Consider the following 21,225-nt stretch of genomic DNA (forward strand, 5'->3'; position numbering starts at 1 on the left):
AAGTTGCACACCCTGTGATTACAAAGTTGATATATTTATTTTTGTAAATTTTAAGGATTAAATTTAAATGTGTCAGTGTTCGTCAGTATCTACCGGGTGGCTAAGCAACAATTGCTAATACAAGCTTTCAGGAGTATTTCACATGCACACTGAACTGGAGTTATATCATAGACTGTACCTAAAAGCTGGACGCAGTGTGTACACTAAAGCCAGATGATATCAAACCTCTTCTGGCATTAGTATCAGCACAAAAACTGTGTATCTGGAGGCTTCATGGCAATGCCTTCCATGGCACTATTCACATGGTATGTGCCAATATTCTGTGAATAGGCAACAGATCTTAAAAGATGTAATCCACCTCTTACCTGTTGGAGCTGACAACCGTGTAATGGAATCATTTTGGATGTGAAAAATGAGCCCTGTTCTATTATTTAATGAGTCCTCGATGCGTTACGCTGCTGTTACCGTTTCTGTCTCAACACACTTGATCAGCCTCTGCTTCAGGTGAGCTGATTCCAACACCTGCCTTGTTTTTATTAACTAAAACAAAAACGTATGAGGGCTGCAAGGTCACCTCAAGGTGTTTGCTGCCTGCTTACTGTGATGGACAGATAGAAACCAAAACCTTCATTAAATCTTTAGGATGTCTGGCCTGGTGGTGGTGTGTGTATGTGTTTGTATGTATGTGTGGTCAAGTAACAACACAAGTAAGAGGTGCATTAGATAATCTGGATCTTTGGTCTGTTGGGAAGAGCCGTGAAGACACACACACTCACACAATCAGCCATAGCATCTGTATGTTAATAAAACGTAAGTGTCGCAGCTTCTGAGGATAACAGCCTGTCCAAGAGGGATCACCTTTGGTTTCCAGAATTTGCTTGACTTAACCACGAACTCACCTGCTGAGCAGCTCACAGTCGCCATAGTGACAGGACTGGATACCTGAGTTGGGTGCTTGGCGGGCATCCAAGGCAAAGGAGAGTCAGCCAGCTGAGGAGGTCGGGATCTGTAAGTGCTGCAGAGGACGGAGAGAGTCAGACACGTCCTATTTTTCATCATGCCGAGAAAAAGTGATGCAGCGAAAATGGAAGAAGGTAAGTTAATGGCTGGAGGACTGGAGGATTCATTTAGTTTCATTGGTAATTGAAGAAAGTGCAGACAGGTTTACCTATTCAAGGACGATTCAAGCCTTTTTACTTTTGGTCTAGGGCCTAACATCATGTTGGCTTCCTTCTTTAATGTTCAAATTAATCCACTAACTTGTGGCCTCATCCTGATCCTGATGTAATTTGGCTGCTTTCTCTTTTTGGATCAATGCAACACTCACAGTGTAAGAGTTAATTGTGTAATTGTAGCTAAAAACCTGCACGACTTTAAACGCTCTCAAAGCTGGCGAAGGATGCTTTATAGCTCAGGATGTTCTCTCTTGTTGCTCTTGTCCTGATGCACGCAGGGCAAAAAAAAATATGGCAGTATCTTTTTGTGGGACAACATGAAACTAGTATGTTACTAATTATGAAATTATATTTCTATCTTTAAAACCCACCCCACTAATTTTACAGGTTAGGGTTGTGTTCCTTCCTTAAGTTCAACTTCACATTTACTTTCACCACTTCTGCAACCCAGGGAAGGAATTAGTCTTGGTCTGCTCACCCAAGACACATCCAACAATGCACAACATGATACAAAATACAAGTGCATGTAACAGATCAGTGCAGTGTAACAATACCTGTCTCTAAAGTGCTCTATAGTGCAGTGAGGTGCTGTCCAGACTAATGAATGGGGCAAGAGGCTCAGTTAATATTGCAAATACATGATGTGTGTGTGTGTGTGTGTGTGTGTGTGTGTGTGTGTGTGTGTGTGTGTGTGTGTGTGTGTGTGTGTGTGTGTAAGTTTTCCCTGCATAATATATTCAGAATCTTTCTTGTCTACATGCTCTCAGCTATCTCATGTCTTGCAGTAGTTTTACTTCCTCTTTGTGATTGTCTGCTGTGCCCTGACTGTCTTCACCTGTCCTCCTCCCTGCTGTGTCTCTTCATCTAAAGAGTTCCCAGTGTTTCTATAGTCAGTTTATTTCTTGCCCTTTTCACGTTGTGTACTTGCACGAGAGTTAGTTTCCAGAGCCAGTGTTGCACAACACTTCTTGTATTTTCAAGTTTTTTGCATCTTGCATTTGTTTTTTTGTGTTTTTTTTGTTTTGTTTTGAGAAAAAGATGCTGCGGTTTACTGAAAAATCTGCAAACACATATGGAAATGCAGTAAATAAAGAAAGAGAACAACATCAAATTATCTTCTGCTTGAAGTATCAGTTTTAGTTACTGTCCTGAAATTTATATACAGTGTAGTCATCAGTAACTTTAGTGTGTTGGCGTATCTTTCTGCTCGCTCTAAAATAATAGTAATTTATTTTTTTTACATCAATCTGTTTTCTTGGCATTTAACATTATACTAAAAGCAGACTGCATGCTCCAGGAGAATAAACCTCATCAGTTCTCTCTGAGCTTCGTTCCACAGCTCAAAGACTTGTTTGTGAAGTATGTCTGTAATTATAGAGGTGTACACGTGGGAGTGTGTGGTTGGCAGTCTCTCTGTGTTGGCCAGTATTAGTGATCTGTTGAGGGTGTACTCTGCCTCTTAACCAAAGTCAGCTGGTATAAGTTCCAGTGACCTTGCACTGGTTATTTAAAAAAAAAAATCACCCAAGAACATTCAACAGATTCATGAAATAAAAGCCAGAAAATTCAATTTTAAAAAAGTATTGATTGAATTAACTGAACCTCTGACAAATAAAAAAACATTTAAATATTAATTTGTTTTTGTGTTTAATTGGGTAATCTATTGGGTAATTTATTTAGGTTTTTGGGAAAACAATTACACTCATAATGTGAACGTCTCAAAAACTCACAAAAACCTGTGTAGTAAATATGATACAGTTGGCATCACACGGGTTGAAAACCTTCTGCAACTTGAAATCTTGAGCAGTAATGACCCCCAGGTTAAGTTAATAAAGTTTTATGTACTTTTGTTTTTAATCACATGTGGCCTGGAGTCCTTTTTGTCTTGAGAACCACATAGGCAGTCTGAATGCATTTTAAACACATCATCTTATATCAAGAAGCCAGTCGATACTAAAATATCCTGCAGGCAAAGAGTCTGTAAATGATATCTGCTGTTCTGGGGCAGGCAGCTGATATGGTTTAAGCCGAGGTGATTACTTGATTGTGTTGTTTTCTTTTTGATTGTGTGTCTTTGTGTTCTTCCTCAGTTGGCATCGAGATAGACGGAGATTTAAGTGAAAGTGACGGTGAGTGAATAAAACTGCAGTTCACCAAACTTCTTTATAACAACGATGAAAAGTTGAGAGTCTAATTAAATGCTCAGAATATCAATCGTGCGGTTTACACAGATGGTGCCACTCAGAGGAGAGGGAACAGGAGGCAGGCGGGAGGAAGAGGAGGCGTAAAGGGACGAGGACGAGGCAAAAAACCGGCCAGTGATGATGATGATGATGAGGACGATGAGGAGGAAGACGAAGCTCCCAGGGGGCGTAGAGGAGCAAACAGGAAGAAGCTGGCCAAGAAACGTGGTGGCAATGATGATGAGGATGAAAGCGAGGATGAGCCTCCCAAGAGGAAGAGAGGAGGAGCAGCCAATAAGAAGAAAGGAGGCAAAGCCCAGGACAGTGATGAGGAGGACAGTGATGTGGGGAAAGGAAAGAAGGGAAAGAAGGGAGGAGGGAAGAAAGGAAAGAAGGAGGAAGAAGAAGAGGAGACCAAGGGTAAGAAGGGTGATGGCAAAGGGAAAGGGAAGGGCAAGGGCAAAGATGATGACAAGGACAAGAAGAAGAAAAAGAAAAAGGGTGACAGGTAGGTCAGAGGAAGTCATCGTACCCTCGTGATGAATCTTTAAGATTCTCTGAAGACTCCTCTGAATTCCCTAACAGTCGTTTATGCAGGATTTGACTCCGTCTGTCCTTTCCTCCCCAGTTCATCAGATTCCAACTCCAACTCGAGTGAGGAAGAGGAGTCCATGTCAGAGGGAGAGATGGCTCGGCTGATGGAGGAGGTGGAGGAGAAGAAGAAACTCATCGCCAACATCAGGAATAAGCCTTGGAGGATGCAGCGGAGGCTCAAACTCCTAAAGTAATCTCCTTCTTTCTCATGTTACTCATATTTTAACATGAAACTTATCTTGGACTAAAATATTTGTATTTTAAAAATGGTTTATTGCATTCTAATGAAAATGTTTTCCCATTTCTTCACAGGGAAGCTCAAGAATTTGTGGATAAGTTTGAAGGCGCTTTGGGGAAAGGGAAAGGCCGAAAGTGGTATGCCTACAAAGTGATGATGACAAAGGTTAGGCACAATATTTAGATTTTATCCTTGTGTTTGCTTGTGCTCTGCTTCTCTAATTTGCTGTCTTGTTTTGTTTTTTAAATCTAAGAAATGGATCAAGTTTCAGAGGGATTTTGAAAATTTCAGAACAGCGTGCATCCCATGGGAGAGGAAGATCAAGGAGGTGGAAAGTAAGTTTATTGTTTACAGCTCATCTGTGTTTAGCAGCAATGGAAAACTCCTTCTGGGCAGATGCAAAAACTAAAAATGTTCTCACTGTCCCCAGGTCACTTTGGGTCATCCGTTGCATCTTACTTTATTTTCCTGCGATGGATGTACGGCATGAACCTTGTGCTTTTTGGATTCACCTTTGGACTTGTGGTCATCCCTGAGGTGACATCATGTTGTCCTCTTACCCAGAAAAATACGTAAATGTAAACACTGTACCGTTGATGGTCAGATGTTGATGGTCCAGTTACAAGGCAACAAATATGGCTTTGTTTAATCCAATGGGATTGATTGACAGTTAATTTTGTAATTAAATGGTTGTGTAAAGACACCAACCTAATGTAGTCTCCACCTACACAGACAGGAATTACCAAACACCCATTTTTCACTATATAAACAACACTTTGAAGCCATTTACCTTTACCTCCATATAAATTCTCGTTTACTTCAGTTGACAAACTTCACGTGAGACAAACATCTCCTTATGCATTATAAATCCAAGCTGCCGCTGTGGTTCGGTCAGCTCCTGGGTCAGTTAGTTCATTAAGATAAGAACTGGACTTCAGAGGTAGCAGTTGGGAGATGGAGTTGATCTCACAGGCCCCCCCCCCCTTTTTTTTTTTTCCCTCTCGAGTCTTTTTTTTAATCGATAAAAGGACAATATAAAAGCTTTCTTGCACATAAATTTACCATTGTTAGGAATGTCACACTGATCATCCACACATTTTGAAAGCATGTCCAGTTTTCAGGACAGTGAAGACAAAACCTTTCTTTTATTAAACTCTCATTTAAGAACATTTAAGAACTATTAATTGTTAAAACTGGGATTTGTCGCCATGTTGCCAGGAAGAACTTGCTGGGTGATATTTGAAATTTGCACAAATTCATTGTTTTATGTTGTCTCCAGGTCCTGATGGGTCTTCCCTATGGGTCTATTCCCAGGAAGACTGTACCCAGAGCAGAGCAGGATACTGCTCAAGACTACTCTGTCCTCATGGACTTCAATGTGAGTTTAGCACAAAATGAATTATTTTCTTTTTCTTTTTTTTGCCTGTCCCATTTGTTTCTTTAGCCGTCAGAATTGTTGTCTGAAGACCAACAAGGATACCCAATGGATTTACTTCGCCAGATGGATCATCACGGCCTTGCTGTATTTGTCCATTTGATCAACCTTTGTTGTTATTGTTTATTTTATTTTATTTTCAGTTGTTACAGACGGGACAGACATGATGAGGGATAGGAAAGGGAGAAAGAAAGATGAAGGAAAAGAAAAACAGAAGGGAAGACGGACAGTGAGAAAGGGCACTTAAAAGAGAAAAAAAATCTCCTGAGTCACCTGTTGAGAGAAAAAGAAGAGAAAACAAGCAAAAAAAACAGAGCAACATACTAAACACAACACCATCACGTTATCTAGCTAAGTGTAAACAGCAGTAAATACTAAATATTGAATGTTGTTGTGTAGCAAGCAGGACACGCAGCGCACAATGTGCTTGGAAATAGCAGCCAATAAAGGTGTAGTTTATGTCTATGAACAGTGAACACCCGTGTGCACACCTGTGTGGATCAGCGTGCTTGTATTCAAAAGGTTTCCCCATGTAATGGTCTGCTAGAGGATGTAGAGAGCCATGAAGGGCATGAAGCAGGCATGGAGGAGATCCAGGCCCCAGACATCCAGAGGCCCCAGAGTGCGAGAGCCCAAGGAGGACCACCGGAGGGGCATCCGTGCCACCCTCCTGGGAAGAGCCCCAGATGAGGGGTCACCCAGTAGCCACGGAGCAGAAGCCAGAGGGGGCTGCAGTAGCGTGCCCGCCGGCTCTGCCAGCAGCCAGCTGTGCCAGAGTGAACTGAGCCGCAGGCCCAGAGGCCCGAGGGCCCCCTTTGCCCCGGAAGAGGCCTGACCGAGCAACAGGCACCAGGCCCCGCCAAGTAGTCACTGGGAGTGAGCTGGTACATGCCTGAGCGCCCAGCCCCGGACACCAAGAACCACCAACGCACCCGCACCCCAAGGCCCTACTTGTGTGGGTTAGTGTGTTGGAGCGGGAAGAGGGAGGCAGCCGGGGATGGGGAGGAAAAGAAGGGAGGAGCAAGATGCCCCTCCCTGGGGCCAGCTCCCCCACGCAGCCACAAGGAGAACACCCTCTAAGAGCAACCAGTGCCACTAACCCCAACCCCTGTGTTAAGCCCTCCAGGGATAACGTCCCTAGGGAGTCTCCAGACGCCCTAAGCCCGTCCCAACCTCCACATCAACCACACTGGCAACCCACCCCCGCTAGGTGATGGAGCCGATCAAAGGAGCCCAGAGGGATTGATCTAATGTGGTGGCAGAGGCTGTATCGAGGCTAATGTGATCTATATTATGGTTTCTATATTGGCTAGTATTAAGATTATTTTTATTTTTCCAGTTCATGAGGACCGTTTTCTTGTCAATGCATAGGGCAGTAAAAACCATGTGGACTGTATTAGTTTCTGTAGTGACATCATCCAATTTGCCCAACAAGCACACTAAAGGGGAAGTTGGAATGTTACATTTCAGACACTTTGATAAGTCTTTACATATTTCGCGCCAAAACTTCTGCACTGGTGGACAGAACCAAAGAGCGTGGATGTAATTGTCTGGTGTATTGCCTTGACAGTGTGAGCAGTCGTTGGAAGATGTAAAGCCCATCTGGAACATCCGATGACCTGTATAGTGCACTCTATGTAGTATTTTGTATTGTATTAATTGCAGACTGGGATTTCTAATCAATTTAAAGGTTTTTAAGCAAATCTGAGACCAGAAGTTTTGGTCTAAGCCGACTGACAAATCTGCTTCCCACTTTGCAATAGGAAGTGATATTGATTCATCTATTTTAGAAAGTGTTCTGTATATTTTAGATAATAATTTAGGGGATTTAAGAGTAAAAAAATGTACCGCACTTGGTGGTGTTTGCAATTCAACTTGACTGAGGTTAAATTTCTTTTTTACTATGGATTTAATTTGTTGATATTCTAAAAATCTTTTCTTGTTGATCCCATATTGTGCAACTAGTCTGTCAAATGGAATAAACTCTGTTCCCTCTAATATATGTTCTAAGTATTTAATTCCTTTACAACTCAATTCTGGAAAATTAATCATATTATTGTTTTGTAATATGTCAGGGTTATTCCAGATAGGTGTACGTCTGCATGGGACTAATGAAGACTCTGTCATTTTTAGAAACTCCCACCATGCTGTCAAAGAAGAGATTATGTTGATGCTTTTAAAACATTCATGTTTTGATGTTTGAGCTGATAAATGGTAGGTCTGAAATCTCTAGATCATTGCATAGTGCCTGTTCAGCATCTAGCCAGGGCTAATCTAAGAAGGTATGTTTTAACCATTCTGAGATGAACTGAAGCCTGTTGGCTAAGAAATATTGTTGAAAATTAGGCAGATCTAATCCTCCTTTGTCCTTGGTTCTTTGTAGCGTTTTTAAGATGATACGCGGGGGTTTATCTTTCCAAAGGAATTTAGAAACATACGAGTCTAGGGATCTGAACCAATCTTGTGATGGTTTGTTCGGGATCATTAAAAATAAGTAATTTATTTTTGGCAAGATCATCATTTTTATAGTGGCCACCCTTCCCATGAGTGATATGGGTAGAGATCTCCATCTAGTCAGATGACCTTCTACTTTCTTTAGAAGTGGGATGTGGTTTAATTTAGTTAAGTCTGAAAGCTTCGGAGGGACATTAATACCTAAATATTTAATATTTCCAGATTGTAGTGGGGCAGAAGAAGAATTATGGAGGGAGCAGTTAACTGGAAGAACTGTAGATTTTGGCCAGTTAATTGAATAATCTGAAACTCTTGAAAACCAGTTTATTAGAGTAATTACCTCAGAGAGGTTGGTTTGTGTGTTTTGCAGAAAAAGCAACACATCATCCGCATAGAGACTGATTTTATGTTCTACGTTCTTACATTTTATGGTGTATCTTGTCTAAATGCTGCTGCTAGTGGTTCGATAAAAATTGCAAAAAGTGAAGGGGAGAGTGGGCATCCCTGCCTGGTGCTCCTCAGGAGACAGAAGCTGGAGGATGTCTGGTCATTTGTTCTGACACAAGCTGTTGGGGAATTATATAATATTTTTAGCCAGTTTATGAAAGAGTTTCCAAAACCAAATAAAAATTTCCAGTTAACTCTGTCAAACGCTTTTTCTGCATCTAGAGATAATGTTGTGGTTTCAATGTTTTTACTGCATGAGTGGTCTATTAAATTAAGTAATCTACGTGCGTTTGTTGATGAGTGCCAGAGCTGTGAGTGCCGACCTTTTATGAAACCAGTTTGGTCAGGATGAATTAAGAGGGGGGTTATCTTCTCTAATCTTTTTGAGAGAGCTTTGCAGATTATTTTGAGGTCTGCATTTATAAGGGATATTGGACGATAGCTTGAGGGAAATAAAGGGTCTTTGCCTGGTTTTAGCAGGAGATTAATGTTGGCAGAATTCATATTTGGTGGTAGTCTGCCATTTTCCTTGATTTCCTGCAACATTCTGTGGAATACTGGTGCCAGAATTGTCCAGAATTCTTTGTAGAATTCTGCAGGGTAGTCGTCTGGACCTGGAGCCTTATTATTAGGCATACTAATCAGGGCTTCCTGGAGTTCACCTGGCGTCAGTGGTGAATCCAGTGCCATTGCTTGACTCTAGTAATTTTGGAAGAGTTACGTTGTCAAGAAACAGATCAATTTCATTTTTAGACGGGTTTATTTGTGGTGAATATAGAGTTTCATAGAAATCCCTAAAAATGTTGTTTATTCTTCCAGGGTCATATGTTGTGTTTCCAGATAAATCTTTAACAGCACATATAGTTGTTTTTTCTTTCTTTATTTTTAACTGGTTAGCTAGAAATCGACCTGATTTTTTACTGTGTTCAAAATTCTACAAGCGAAGTCTTTGTACTAGGAATTCTGTTTTTTTTTAATTAATAATTTCATTTAATTCTAGTTTTGTTTTGCATATTTTGTTCATTATTTCTTGATCTTGGTCCCACGCGTAGGCTTCTTCTAAGGATTTGATGTTTTTTCTGAATATTTTTGTTTTCTTCTTTGTGTGATGAGAAAGAAATTATTTTACCTCTCATCACAGCTTTCCCTGCTTCCCATAGAACAGAAGCTGATGTTCTGGGAGTGTCATTATAGTCTACTCTTTTTTAAAATATTTAATAAAGTCTTCATCTTTGAGCAGCGATGTATTGAATCTCCAGTTTTTACTTGGTGTAGCGTTCTTCTTATGTATTAGTGTTAAAGATACAGGAGCGTAATCGCTGACAGCTATAGGGTGAATCTCAGTATCTGAAATGTCACTCAGCAGTGAGCTGCTGACCAAAAAATAATCCAGACGAGAGTAGGAGTGATGGACATGTGAGAAGAAAGTATATTCCTTACTGCTGGGGTGAAGGGAGCGCCATGCATTGCAAAGACCATAGTCGCTCATAAACTGTTTGATTATATTTGTGGACTGCCAATTGCGCTGAGTTCCTGTTGTGTTGAGCCTATCCATTTCTTCATTTAGTCCAAGGTTGAGGTCGCCTCCAAGAATAAGTGTGCAATCAAGGTGTTCAGAGAGTGCACTAAAAAATCTGTGAAAGAGTGAGGGTCAACATCAACATTTGGACCATATATACTTACAATACATAGCTTTTTGTTAAATACTGATAATTTAATAATAAGGAATCTGCCCTCTGGATCTATAACTGTATCGAGTACTGTAAAATTAACATTTTTATGTATTAAAATTGCTACTCCCCGTTGTCTAGAATTATAACAGGCTGCAAACATATTAGGAAACTCAGGTGTTTTAAGTTCGTTTAAACCTGTGACAGGCCTGTGAGTCTCTTGTAATAAAACAACATCTGCCTGTAGTTTTTTAAGCTGGTTAAATATCTTTAACCTTTTTTCTCTGGTGCCAGCTCCATTTACATTCCATGTGGCAAACCTTAGTGTGCCCATAATTGTGTGTGTATGTCTAATGATGTAGGCTGGGTATTTCGTTTAGACAGGTGAAGAGAATGTGGAAACATCACTTGTTTGTAAATAGAAAGAGAGGCTCCATAAGTCTGACTATGTGTGTGTATATTCACTAATATGAACAAGCATGGCTTGCGTGTGTGTCCTATAAGTCTGTGTGTGCTGTGAGGCTGTTGTAAATGTGCTGCCGTTGAACGCATGTGTTTGCGTGATTTTCTTTTTCTATATGCAGGAACCTTTGGTGATCCATCAAAGATGTTTTAGCTAAAGCAAAGTCACTTGAGTTGGAATGAATATTCACTTTTCCTGTGTTTGAGCACTCATAATGATCTGAATAGTTAGAAAAGTTTTTTTTTTAATATATATATTATAATATATATTGAAAACCACCTGGCACAGACAGGCACACGATAACTGACAGATCTCTGGCAGAGCAACTCGTCATTTAAATTTCTGCTATTTTCAGTATTACCCCTTTGGATCTATAGGCAAGAAGATAAGTGAGAAAACATGGCATCCAAAATGACATTTCTTCCATTCTCAGGGGTACTGCAAATATTCAGTGCTGTTCTACGGATATTACAACGACCAGAGGACCGTCGGCGTGCTGAAGTTCAGGCTACCTTTGTCCTACCTCATGGTCGGCATTGGCACTTTCGGCTACAGCCTGATGCTTGTGATCCGCACGTGAGTGTACAGTACATGCGTGGATGCGTGCCAGTTCAGTCACATACATCACAAACCAGGTGGTCGCAGATTCATTGCAGAGTTAAGAAATCGGATGTATGCAGGGATATATTTTGATACATTTATTTTGCTTTTTATCCAAAAGCGCCGAGCAGTTTGCGAAAAAATATGTCTTTAACTATAAATTACATCATCATCATTAAATAATGTAGAAACTGAAGATGAGTTAGTAGGTATGGTATTTTTATTTTCTTTGCTTGTAGAATGGCCAAAAATGCTGATGTTGGTGGTGGAGATGGGGAGGATTCAGACTTCACCTTCGCCTGGAAGATGTTCACCAGCTGGGATTACCTCATTGGCAATGCGGAGACCGCTGACAACAAGTACGCCTCCATCACCACCAGTTTCAAGGTAACCAGAACAATCCTAAAGCCTTCGGGATGCTCAATATGGAATATATACAACATCCAATCTACTTCATTTACAATATTTTTGCAGTTTTTACAGGAATTGACCCATAGGTCTAACAAGGAAACTTGTGCAAAATATATGTATGTGTTATTTTATATCATATTATTACATATTATTATATTATAATTTACAGCTTCCGATGTTTATAATGTTTTGTAGCGATCCTTGGCTAACAGACCCAGATTAGCAAGATTTACTGCTGGTGAAGCCTTTAGGCATTAATGTAACTTAAAATAATAATTAATGACATGAGAACACTTTAGCTCTATCACAGATAAAGTAAACAGTGAGGATAAACATAAATAAGGCCAATAAAAATTGTATTCCTGTATGAAATATAATAGCATCATAAATGACCTTATCTGTGATTTTAGTCTCTATAATAGCTTAGTTATTTGAGGGTTTAGAACTGCTCATTATAATAAAAAAGCGCTTTACTGACAGTCAGTTCCCCTCATGTTTTGATAAGAACAGGAGTCCATTGTGGACGAGCAGGAGAACCAGAAGGACGAGAACATCCACCTGCGCAGGTTCCTCAGAGTCCTGGCTAACTTCCTGATCACCTGTAGCCTCGGCGGCAGTGGGTACCTCATCTACTTTGTGGTGAAGAGATCTCAGGAGTTTGCCACAAGGGACGACCTCAGCTGGTATGAGAAGAATGAGGTAATAATGGTCAGACTCACAATGCTGTTGAATACTTCACCTCAGTTCATGTAAAGATGATGAAGATTTTTTTAAAAAAAGCTTATGAATAATTTTGACTTTTTTCAGATGGAGATTGTCATGTCTCTTCTGGGCCTGGTGTGTCCACCTCTGTTTGAGACCATTGCTGAGCTGGAGGACTACCATCCTCGGATCGCCCTCAAATGGCAGCTCGGACGCATCTTTGCCCTTTTCCTCGGAAACCTCTACACGTTTCTGTTCGCCCTGTTTGATGAGGTCAACACCAAGGTATTGCAGCTGTTGTCTCCATTTAATTTGTCCACTTAGACAGTAGCACGTTTATCTCTGTTATGGTAAAGTTGAACCAAAGTTGAACCTTGTAGAGAAACACACTGACATAGTAATAGTTACATATGTTACTGAAATTGACTGGTCATGTTGAGAATTTACCTCTCATGTAAAGATTTACATTTTATTTTTCTGGCTGTTGCAGTTTGTACAAATAAATAAATAAATATTGCACATTATAAACATTAGGGTACATCATCTACATTGCAAACTGTTTAATTGAATGAGAATCTTTTCCAATTAAGGGTCTCTAGCAAAACTTTATAGACTCTTCTTGTTTATTTATTTTGTCTGGATTTCTAAAGGTTGAATGTGTACACCCTTAGTCATTAGAATCCATTAGCGCTTCTCTAAATCTTACATTTAACAATGCATGTACAACTCCAATTCCTGGGAAACTGGGATGTTGTTTAAAATGCAAATAAAATTAGAATGTAATGATCTCAAACCCATATTTCATTCACAATAAAACATAAAAAAAAAAATCTAATGTTGAAACTGACAAAATTAAAAAGAAAAAAGTGGCGTAAGGCCATATTTATCACTGGGTAGCATCCTGTCCAGTCTGTAAACATCTGGGAACTGAGGACACCAGCTGCTCACAGAATCATACCTGTTTGTAATGCAGCAAGGCCTAAACATCACAGGCATCCAGTATTGATTTCGACCTTGTTCCTTGCACACAGGAATTTCTTTACATTCTCTGAATCTTTTGATGAATTTATGTACTGTAGATTATCACAAAGCTGAATTATTAACAATGTCTGCCAGGCAACATGATGGCACGGTGGTTAGCACCGTTGCCTCACAGCAAGAAGGCCCTGAGTTCAGTTCCGCCATCAGGCCGGGTCTTTCTCTGTGGAGTTTTCATGTTCTTCCTGCATTCACATGGGTTCTCCCCAGGTACTCTGGCTTCCTCCCACAGTCCAAAGACATACAGCTGAGCTGAGGTAACGCAGAAATTTCCCCGCCGTGGGATCAATAAAGTCTTATCTAGGGTGGGAAAAGGTTAATAGGAAACACTAAATTGGTGTGAAAGCGAGGGCGATTGGTTGTCTCCCATCTATGTGTTAGCCCTGCGCTGGTGACCTGTCCAGGCTGTACCCTGCCTCTCACCCCGCAACCCTGAGAAGCGGAAGCGGATGGATGGACAATGTCTGCCTATCTTTACCCCTATCATGTTACTGACCTGTTGCCAGTTAACTTAATTAGCTGTTCTGTATAGCACCACTTAATTTTCCAGCCTTTTGTCCCCTGTCCCAATATTCTTGAGACATGTTGCTGTCAAATTCAAAATGAGCTAATATTTGAATAAACACCTACAAAGTCTGAGTTTAACCCTTTCATGCATGAATTATGACAACCTCAATCAGGATTGTTTTCTTAAGTATTTTTATTCATCTTTAGGCATGAAACGGTGCATAAAAATACTTAAGAAAAAATCCTGATTGGGGTTGTCATAATTCATGCATGACTAGGGATGGGTATCGTTTAGGTTTTATCCGATACCGGTGCCAAATCGGTACTTTTGAAACGGTGCCGGTGCTTAAACGGTGCTCAAACCGGTGCTTAAAGAATGGAGAACACAAAATTGGTCCAAAAACCTCTCATGTTCAGCTGTTTTTTGTAAAAATATAACAATGTTAGCCTTTTCTGCAGCTATGGGGCATATATGGTATCACTCTTGGCTGGAAGCAGTGCTTAAACAATGGAAAAAACACAAACTTTGTCCTAAACCTCTCATGTTTAACTGTTTTCCACTTTTTCTTTGGTCTTTTTAGCCAGGGTGAAGGGAGTATCTGCCATCAAACAAGAAGACAGCCGCATGTAGCTATGATGATGTTTGCTAGTTCACCTTACATGCATTAATGTAATAACGTGGTTAGCCTACTCAACGTAAATTAGCTACTCACGCAGAGAAGAACGGCTGCTGCTGCCACCATCATCCGTCATCATGTCTGCTACACTGGCAGGGCTAGGGGCCAGGACTCTCCTCTTCGTGTTTTTGGGGGATGTTGCATAACAGGCAACCCACCCGCAGTAGATGTGCTCGGTGTGAGGTCTCGCAACAAGCTATCAAATACGGCGCATTTCTGGGCTTTTAAAAAAAACGCTATGCGTCGCCAGGTGTTTCATTGGATTTGAGGTGTTTCCTCCTTTGACAGTATCACAGTATCAGCTTAAAGCACTTGTTGCAGGCTGCTGAGTTTGCATATTTTGCTATGAAGTACAGCCAGACTTTTGACCGCTTCGCCTTGGGCATTTTTAATCTGTAGCTCTGCTCTAACAGAACGTACGTACCTGGCCCCGCCTACTATCCTCGGAAACGTAAAATGATTGGCTAGAATCTAAAGTGTATCACAGCTCAGGAAAAAAAAAGCACCGAAATAAAGCACCGAAATGTGCGCTGCTTTTCGGTCTGGTTACTACCGTTTATATCAGAACCGGTGCCATCATGGCACTGGACACCGGTACCCATCCCTATGCATGACAGGGTTAAATAGCAATAATTACAATGAAACACGTCATACATCTATAGTAACACTAAACGATCAGTGAGTGGCAGGGTATGGAGTGACACATCAGTGTCCAATGTAGTGGTTTATGTGCAAGTATATCATCAACACTGACACAAATACAAGAAAACAGCTTTTGAATAGCTGTCCACTGTAGTGACCATTATGCATGAAAAGGTTAAACATTTTATGTTCCATTGTGTATAAAATAGGGCTTGCTGCCAATATTTTATAGTGGCCTTGAGTTATATACCCATGTAATCTACCTCCCTCTGAGGTTGAACTGCAATGTTTCTTTGCAGCCGCTACTCTCCTGCTTGTCTGACATTAAGACTTGGATGACTCTTAACTTCTTACACCTTAATGAAAGCAAAACTGAAGTCATTGTGTTTGGGCTTCCTAAAGATCCCAACTTCTCTCTTGACTTTTTGGGACCCCTAACCTCCGATTGCACTTCTTCCATTAAGAGTCTTGGTGTTATTTTTGACAATGCTTTTAAACTTGATAAACAAATCAGCTCTGTAGTTAAGGGATCTTTTTATCATTTGCGGATTTTAGCCAAAGTCAAGTCTTACCTTTGCAGGAACGATCTAGCAAGAGTGGTCTATGCTTTTATTACTTCACGGCTAGACTACTGCAATTCCCTCTATGCTGGCCTAGATCGTTCCTGTCTACATCGCCTTCAACTGGTGCAGAACGCTGCCGCTCACCTGTTGACCGGTTCAAAAAAAAGAGACCACATCACTCCGGTTCTCTGCTCTCTCCACTGGCTCCCAGTTGCCTTTAGGATTGATTTTAAAATCTTATTGCTGGCTTTTAAGGTTTTAAATGGCACTGCACCTTCTTACCTGTCAGAACTCCTTAGTACTTATCGCCCCAGGAGATCTTTGAGGTCAGCCGACCTGATGCTTTTAGATGTTCCCAGGTATAAATTAAAGACAAAGGGAGAGAGGGCGTTTGCTGTGGCTGCACCCAGACTGTGGAACAGTTTACCTCCTCACGTCAGACTCTCCAAAAGCCTAGAAACTTTTAAAACCGCTCTTAAAACTCACCTCTTTTCATTGGCTTTTAGAAAGGTTTAATTTATTTGTTTTATATATTTTTATTTTATTTTTATCAGCGAGGTGTTATTACGAAATTGTGTTCTATTGTATTTTTATCTGTATTTACTGTACAGCACTTTGGTCAGCCTTGGTTGTTTTTAAATGTGCTCTATAAATAAACTTGACTTGACTTGACTTGACTAATTGTAACAATATGTCCGCTGTGTGAAAATTTACTGACTGATTATCCTCTTTGTTCCCTTCAGCTGGAGGAAGAGCAGTCCATAAAGAACGCCTCCATCTGGGCCATGAAGGAGTACTACGCCAACTACTCACGTCTGATGAATGACTCAGAAGCCACCCCGCCTCCAATGGATCCAGCTGATGTCATTAGAGGACCATGCTGGGAGACTGCAGTGGGCATTGTACAAATGACAACTTATTTTCATTTATAATAAACATCTCAATCACAAGTAAAACCACAACCACAGAAAACTAACAGGCTTGGTGAATTTTTTAACGGCACGAATTAGAAGTGTTAAAATTTATGTATAACTGTGCTGTTCCAGGAGTTTGTGAAGCTGACCGTGTCAGACATCCAGGTGTCCTACCTAACCATCCTGATTGGTGACTTTGCCCGAGCTGTGATTGTACGTTTCCTTAACTACTGCTGGTGCTGGGACCTGGAGGCTGGATTTGTAAGTCTCTTAATTAAATTAATATAAACACTCCACAGCCCCTTCTTATCTGTGGACATTGTAGTAACTTTTGAGGTGGAAGAGGCATTTTACCCAGGGGACATTTCACATTTACAAAGTGAGCTATAGCATGTTGAGCCAGCGTGCACAAGAGGAGCCTCAAATTAGGACCAAATGGAATCAAGCAATCATTCAGTCACACCTGTTGCTTTCATGAGATGTAAATATGTCTTCTGTAAAAACAACATGTAATAATATGGATTTCATTTAGGAATACCAGACACTGGATATTTGAATTAAGCATCTGATGAAACCTTTGATGAAACATTGCTCAACAAAAATTTATAAGACACTTGATTATCATAGTAAAACACAAAGTCTGTTAAACTTCAAAAATATTAATCTCTCTGGTTAGGAATTATAAAGCATTGTTTATAAAACCATCATAAACCAATGAATGTGAAAAAAAAAATACAAGTGTAGAGGTGAAAACAAAAAGACAACTTCCCCATAAAAGTAATGTTCTTGCAGGTGGTGGCCATAAACACTGGCTCTCACCTTATCCATCCAAATGGATTTTTCTCTAGTTGTGTTTTTTGCTAGTGTCCTTGGTACTATTGGTAGTTTCATGAATGTTGAGGGATTTGCCTGAAAAAAACTGTCACCATAAGAGAGGTTTCAGTTAAATTCAACAGCCACCTCGAGGTGCTTTATAAGGTAAGGTAAAGACCCTACAATGATACAGAGAAAATCCCAAAAAAGCAGATGACCCCCTCTGAGCAAATACTTGACAACAGTGGGAAGGAAAAACTCCCTTTTAACAGGAAGAAACGTCTGGAAGTGCCAGGCTCAAAATGAAACCAAACTTGATGTAAAATTGTATTCTTGCATTCATTCTAGTAAATAGTTTGTAGAATGATTCACTATTAGCCATTCTACCAATGATTATAACAAAGTCTGATTGGATTAGGTAAGTGGTCAATAACTGCACTTCCTATAAATGACCAATTGAGACCGAATCCAGAAGCGAGTCAATCCCTGTAGACGCCCATGTATGATACCCAACTACACATGGTTACAGCTACGCCCAAAAATGATTTTAACATTCTTTGGATAATTTCATCCTTCAAAAAGATTCATGATTTCTTTTATAACTCATCCATCTGGATACTGGAGTTAGGGACATGGCCACTTGACAAGAGTTGGTGCCTTTATATTAATTTATTTAGCTGAAAAATATTATGGCCCACTAGTCTGTTTTGCTGTGAAACTAATACTTGTCTCTGATCACTTCAGCCATCATACGGCGAGTTTGACATCAGTGGAAATGTTCTTGGATTGGTCTTCAATCAAGGCATGATTTGGTACAAACTTTACTTTACCTATGAGCGTCATGTACACTGACCTGCAACCCTTGTATTTATCGAGCCACTCTAAAGCTGAGAAACCATTTTTGTGATCATTATAATATATTTCTTCCTACTCAGTGTTTTTAAATTTGACCTATTTCTGGTGGTAAATCAATCTTGTTTTGGTATTTACCTGCTCACTTGATCCTTTTTGATATAAGGATGGGTGCATTTTATGCCCCCGGGCTGGTGGGCATCAATGTGCTCCGCCTCCTCAGCTCCATGTACTATCAGTGTTGGGCTGTGATGGCCACTAACGTCCCCCACGAGAGAGTTTTCAAGGCCTCTAAGTCCAACAACTTCTACATGGGTCTCCTGCTCCTCGTGCTCTTCCTTAGCCTGTTACCTGTTGTCTACACCATCATGACGCTGCCACCTTCGTTTGACTGTGGACCTTTCAGGTGATAAAAAGCACAGATATTAATCCGAAAAAAAGATACATGAAGTGCTATTATATTGCTATTATGAAATGCAGCGAGTAAGTTATTGTTTGCAGTGGAAAGGACAAGATGTTTGACATAATCATGGAGACGATTGACCTGGACCTGCCGGCCTTCATGGGAACACTCTTTAGCTATGCAGCTAACCCCGGTCTCATTATACCAGCTGTACTTCTCATGGTGTGAGTGTAAACACCCATAAAACCACACTCTGGCCTACATGCAGGTGTAGAATTACTCAAAATCCCACTTTTTCATTTGAAGCCACTAAAAAAGAAAATGAATCCTGTCCTATCTCTTTCACAGACTCGCCATCTATTATTTGAACTCAGTATCCGAGGCATACCAAAACTCCAACATGGAGCTGAAGAAAAAGATGAAGATGGTGTGTAGAAAAAGTCCAAAGTTCATTCTGCACACGTGCTGAATAGGGCTCTTGCTCTAGAGCTGAGAACTGCATAAACTATAGGATTAATACCTTTTTAGCAGAAATGTCAGACACAGGTTAAAATATCATATCATAGCAAGTGATAGTGGTCATGATGTTTGGTAGAGACATTCATTTTCACCTCAGGGCACATAAAGTTCTGCTCAATGAACAAGCCAGCTGGAATTCCCAAACTTTTCTTGTTTATATCATATCATACTCGAAGACCAGGCTTAGCAATATATCGTGTGCATCTAATAGATCCTCCAAAACTATTATGCCTAACTCTATTTTTTAATCCAGGCTCGCGATGAAGAGAAGAATCGAAGGAACAATGCAGACACCACCAACCAGGTCATGAAAGACCTGGAGGACCTTCTACCGAACCGATCCCTCATTCCCCCTGCTCCACCAGAGCCTGGTCAGAACTACATCCTGATGATCGCGTTGACTTTCAAAGCATAACTCTGATTAGACTACAACGTGGACAATAACCATTTCTCTCTCTCTGAACAGAAAAACCACCAGAGCAAGAACCAAAACCAAAACCAACAAAGACAAAACCCGGGACAGCTGGTAAAGGTGTTAACCTGCAGAAAGATGTGGCTCTAGCGTCGTCCAACCCTAATGCTCGAGGGCCAGTAAGCAGGCCACCTGGACCCAGAGGACCTGGACCAGGTCCAGGTGCTGGACCGGGTCGAGGCCGTGGGAGAGGGCCCCCTCCGAGATAACAGTGGGAGAAACTGATGTTCCTGCAGGCGGTTTTCATTCCTCAGTCTTTCTTAATTTCACTAAATACTTTTAATAGCTCCTTGAAGTCAGCTGGAAAGATATTTTGGATATTTTGAACCTATAATCTGTAACATACAGTACAGTTCATCTATGTTTGCTTAGTGGGTACACTGCAACCATATTTAGCCCTTTCAGGCAAATGTATGACCCAAATGGGATGTCCCTTGGTTCTGTCTAAACTTGGTATATCTGACATTGCATTTTTGGTGTCATGTCTAGATCATAATAATACAAAGAAAGGGAGAGGAAAAATGGGGAAAGTCATATATAGTCATATATATAGTCATATATATAGTCATATATAAGTCGTAAAGTCATATAAAGAAAGCAAAAGTTCATAGTAAGACGATGGAGGAAAGGGGTTAGCCCATCTACTGTCAGCTAGTTTACGGTCTTGTACGTGTTTAGATTTCATTTTGAGGCAAATTCTTCTCATTTGTGATCATTTTACTGATGTTGCAACATTCAGTGTGACGATGGCACTGAAGCGACATTAATTATGATTCTGTGTCCACAGCTATTTAAAAAAAGTCATAGGCTGTGTACAAAAGAAGGATGTTAACACTAATTTTAACAGTTTGGCCGTCCTCATCTTGAATTTTTTTTATAACAGTCGTGGTTAACGATAAATACGCAGCCACATTGTTTCTGATTGGCTGGAAAATAATAATATTCAACACTCAGTTAAGCTAAGTTGCACCTAACTGTAAGGGTGCACAAACTGTTAAACTATATAGAAGTAGCCATATTAGCCACTGATTTAATATCAGTTTGTTAATAATGTTAAAATAATGTAATGATTTTGAAGATAATCTACCTACAACACAGACATACATTCATTTACTTGAGGCAGAAACAGTGTGTGTTCATTTTCCGATGTCTTTCACAGATTTTCACTTATTTTTTTCTTATATTTACACTGACTTTATATTAATTGTATGAGACTGGCTTTCCAATAAAATTATTTTACATTTATAAAATAACATTTGTAAAATATTAGCTTACAGTCTTTGTTTGCTTCTATTTTTTCATGCATACTGATTGCCATGTAGTAAAACTGTAAGAACATAAAAAATAAATACACTGGGAAAAATAAATAGTCCTATTTACAATTTTCATACAAGTATATATTGTATAGTACAATATGTTACTGTAATGAAACTATGCTCTCGATTACAGTAAA

General features: G+C 40.2%; 1 protein-coding gene across 1 annotated transcript; it reads left to right on the forward strand.

Annotated features, from left to right (window-relative positions):
• Positions 1-1,021: 1,021 nt before the first annotated feature.
• tmc2a (transmembrane channel-like 2a) lies at positions 1,022-19,981 on the forward strand (the record flags this gene model as incomplete). Its single annotated transcript, XM_082542650.1, has 20 exons — positions 1,022-1,094; positions 3,266-3,304; positions 3,407-3,866; positions 3,987-4,142; positions 4,265-4,355; positions 4,444-4,525; positions 4,621-4,727; positions 5,470-5,568; positions 11,093-11,235; positions 11,499-11,646; positions 12,181-12,369; positions 12,478-12,657; positions 16,543-16,701; positions 16,846-16,974; positions 18,271-18,338; positions 18,545-18,784; positions 18,880-19,005; positions 19,130-19,208; positions 19,554-19,671; positions 19,767-19,981. Exons 1-20 carry the CDS (start codon positions 1,058-1,060, stop codon positions 19,979-19,981), a joined length of 2,865 nt encoding a protein of 954 aa, XP_082398776.1. The 5' UTR covers positions 1,022-1,057.
• Positions 19,982-21,225: the final 1,244 nt, after the last annotated feature.

The sequence above is a fragment of the Aulonocara stuartgranti genome, assembly GCF_965226115.1.
Source record: "Aulonocara stuartgranti genome assembly, chromosome: 7".
NCBI lineage: Eukaryota > Metazoa > Chordata > Actinopteri > Cichliformes > Cichlidae > Aulonocara > Aulonocara stuartgranti.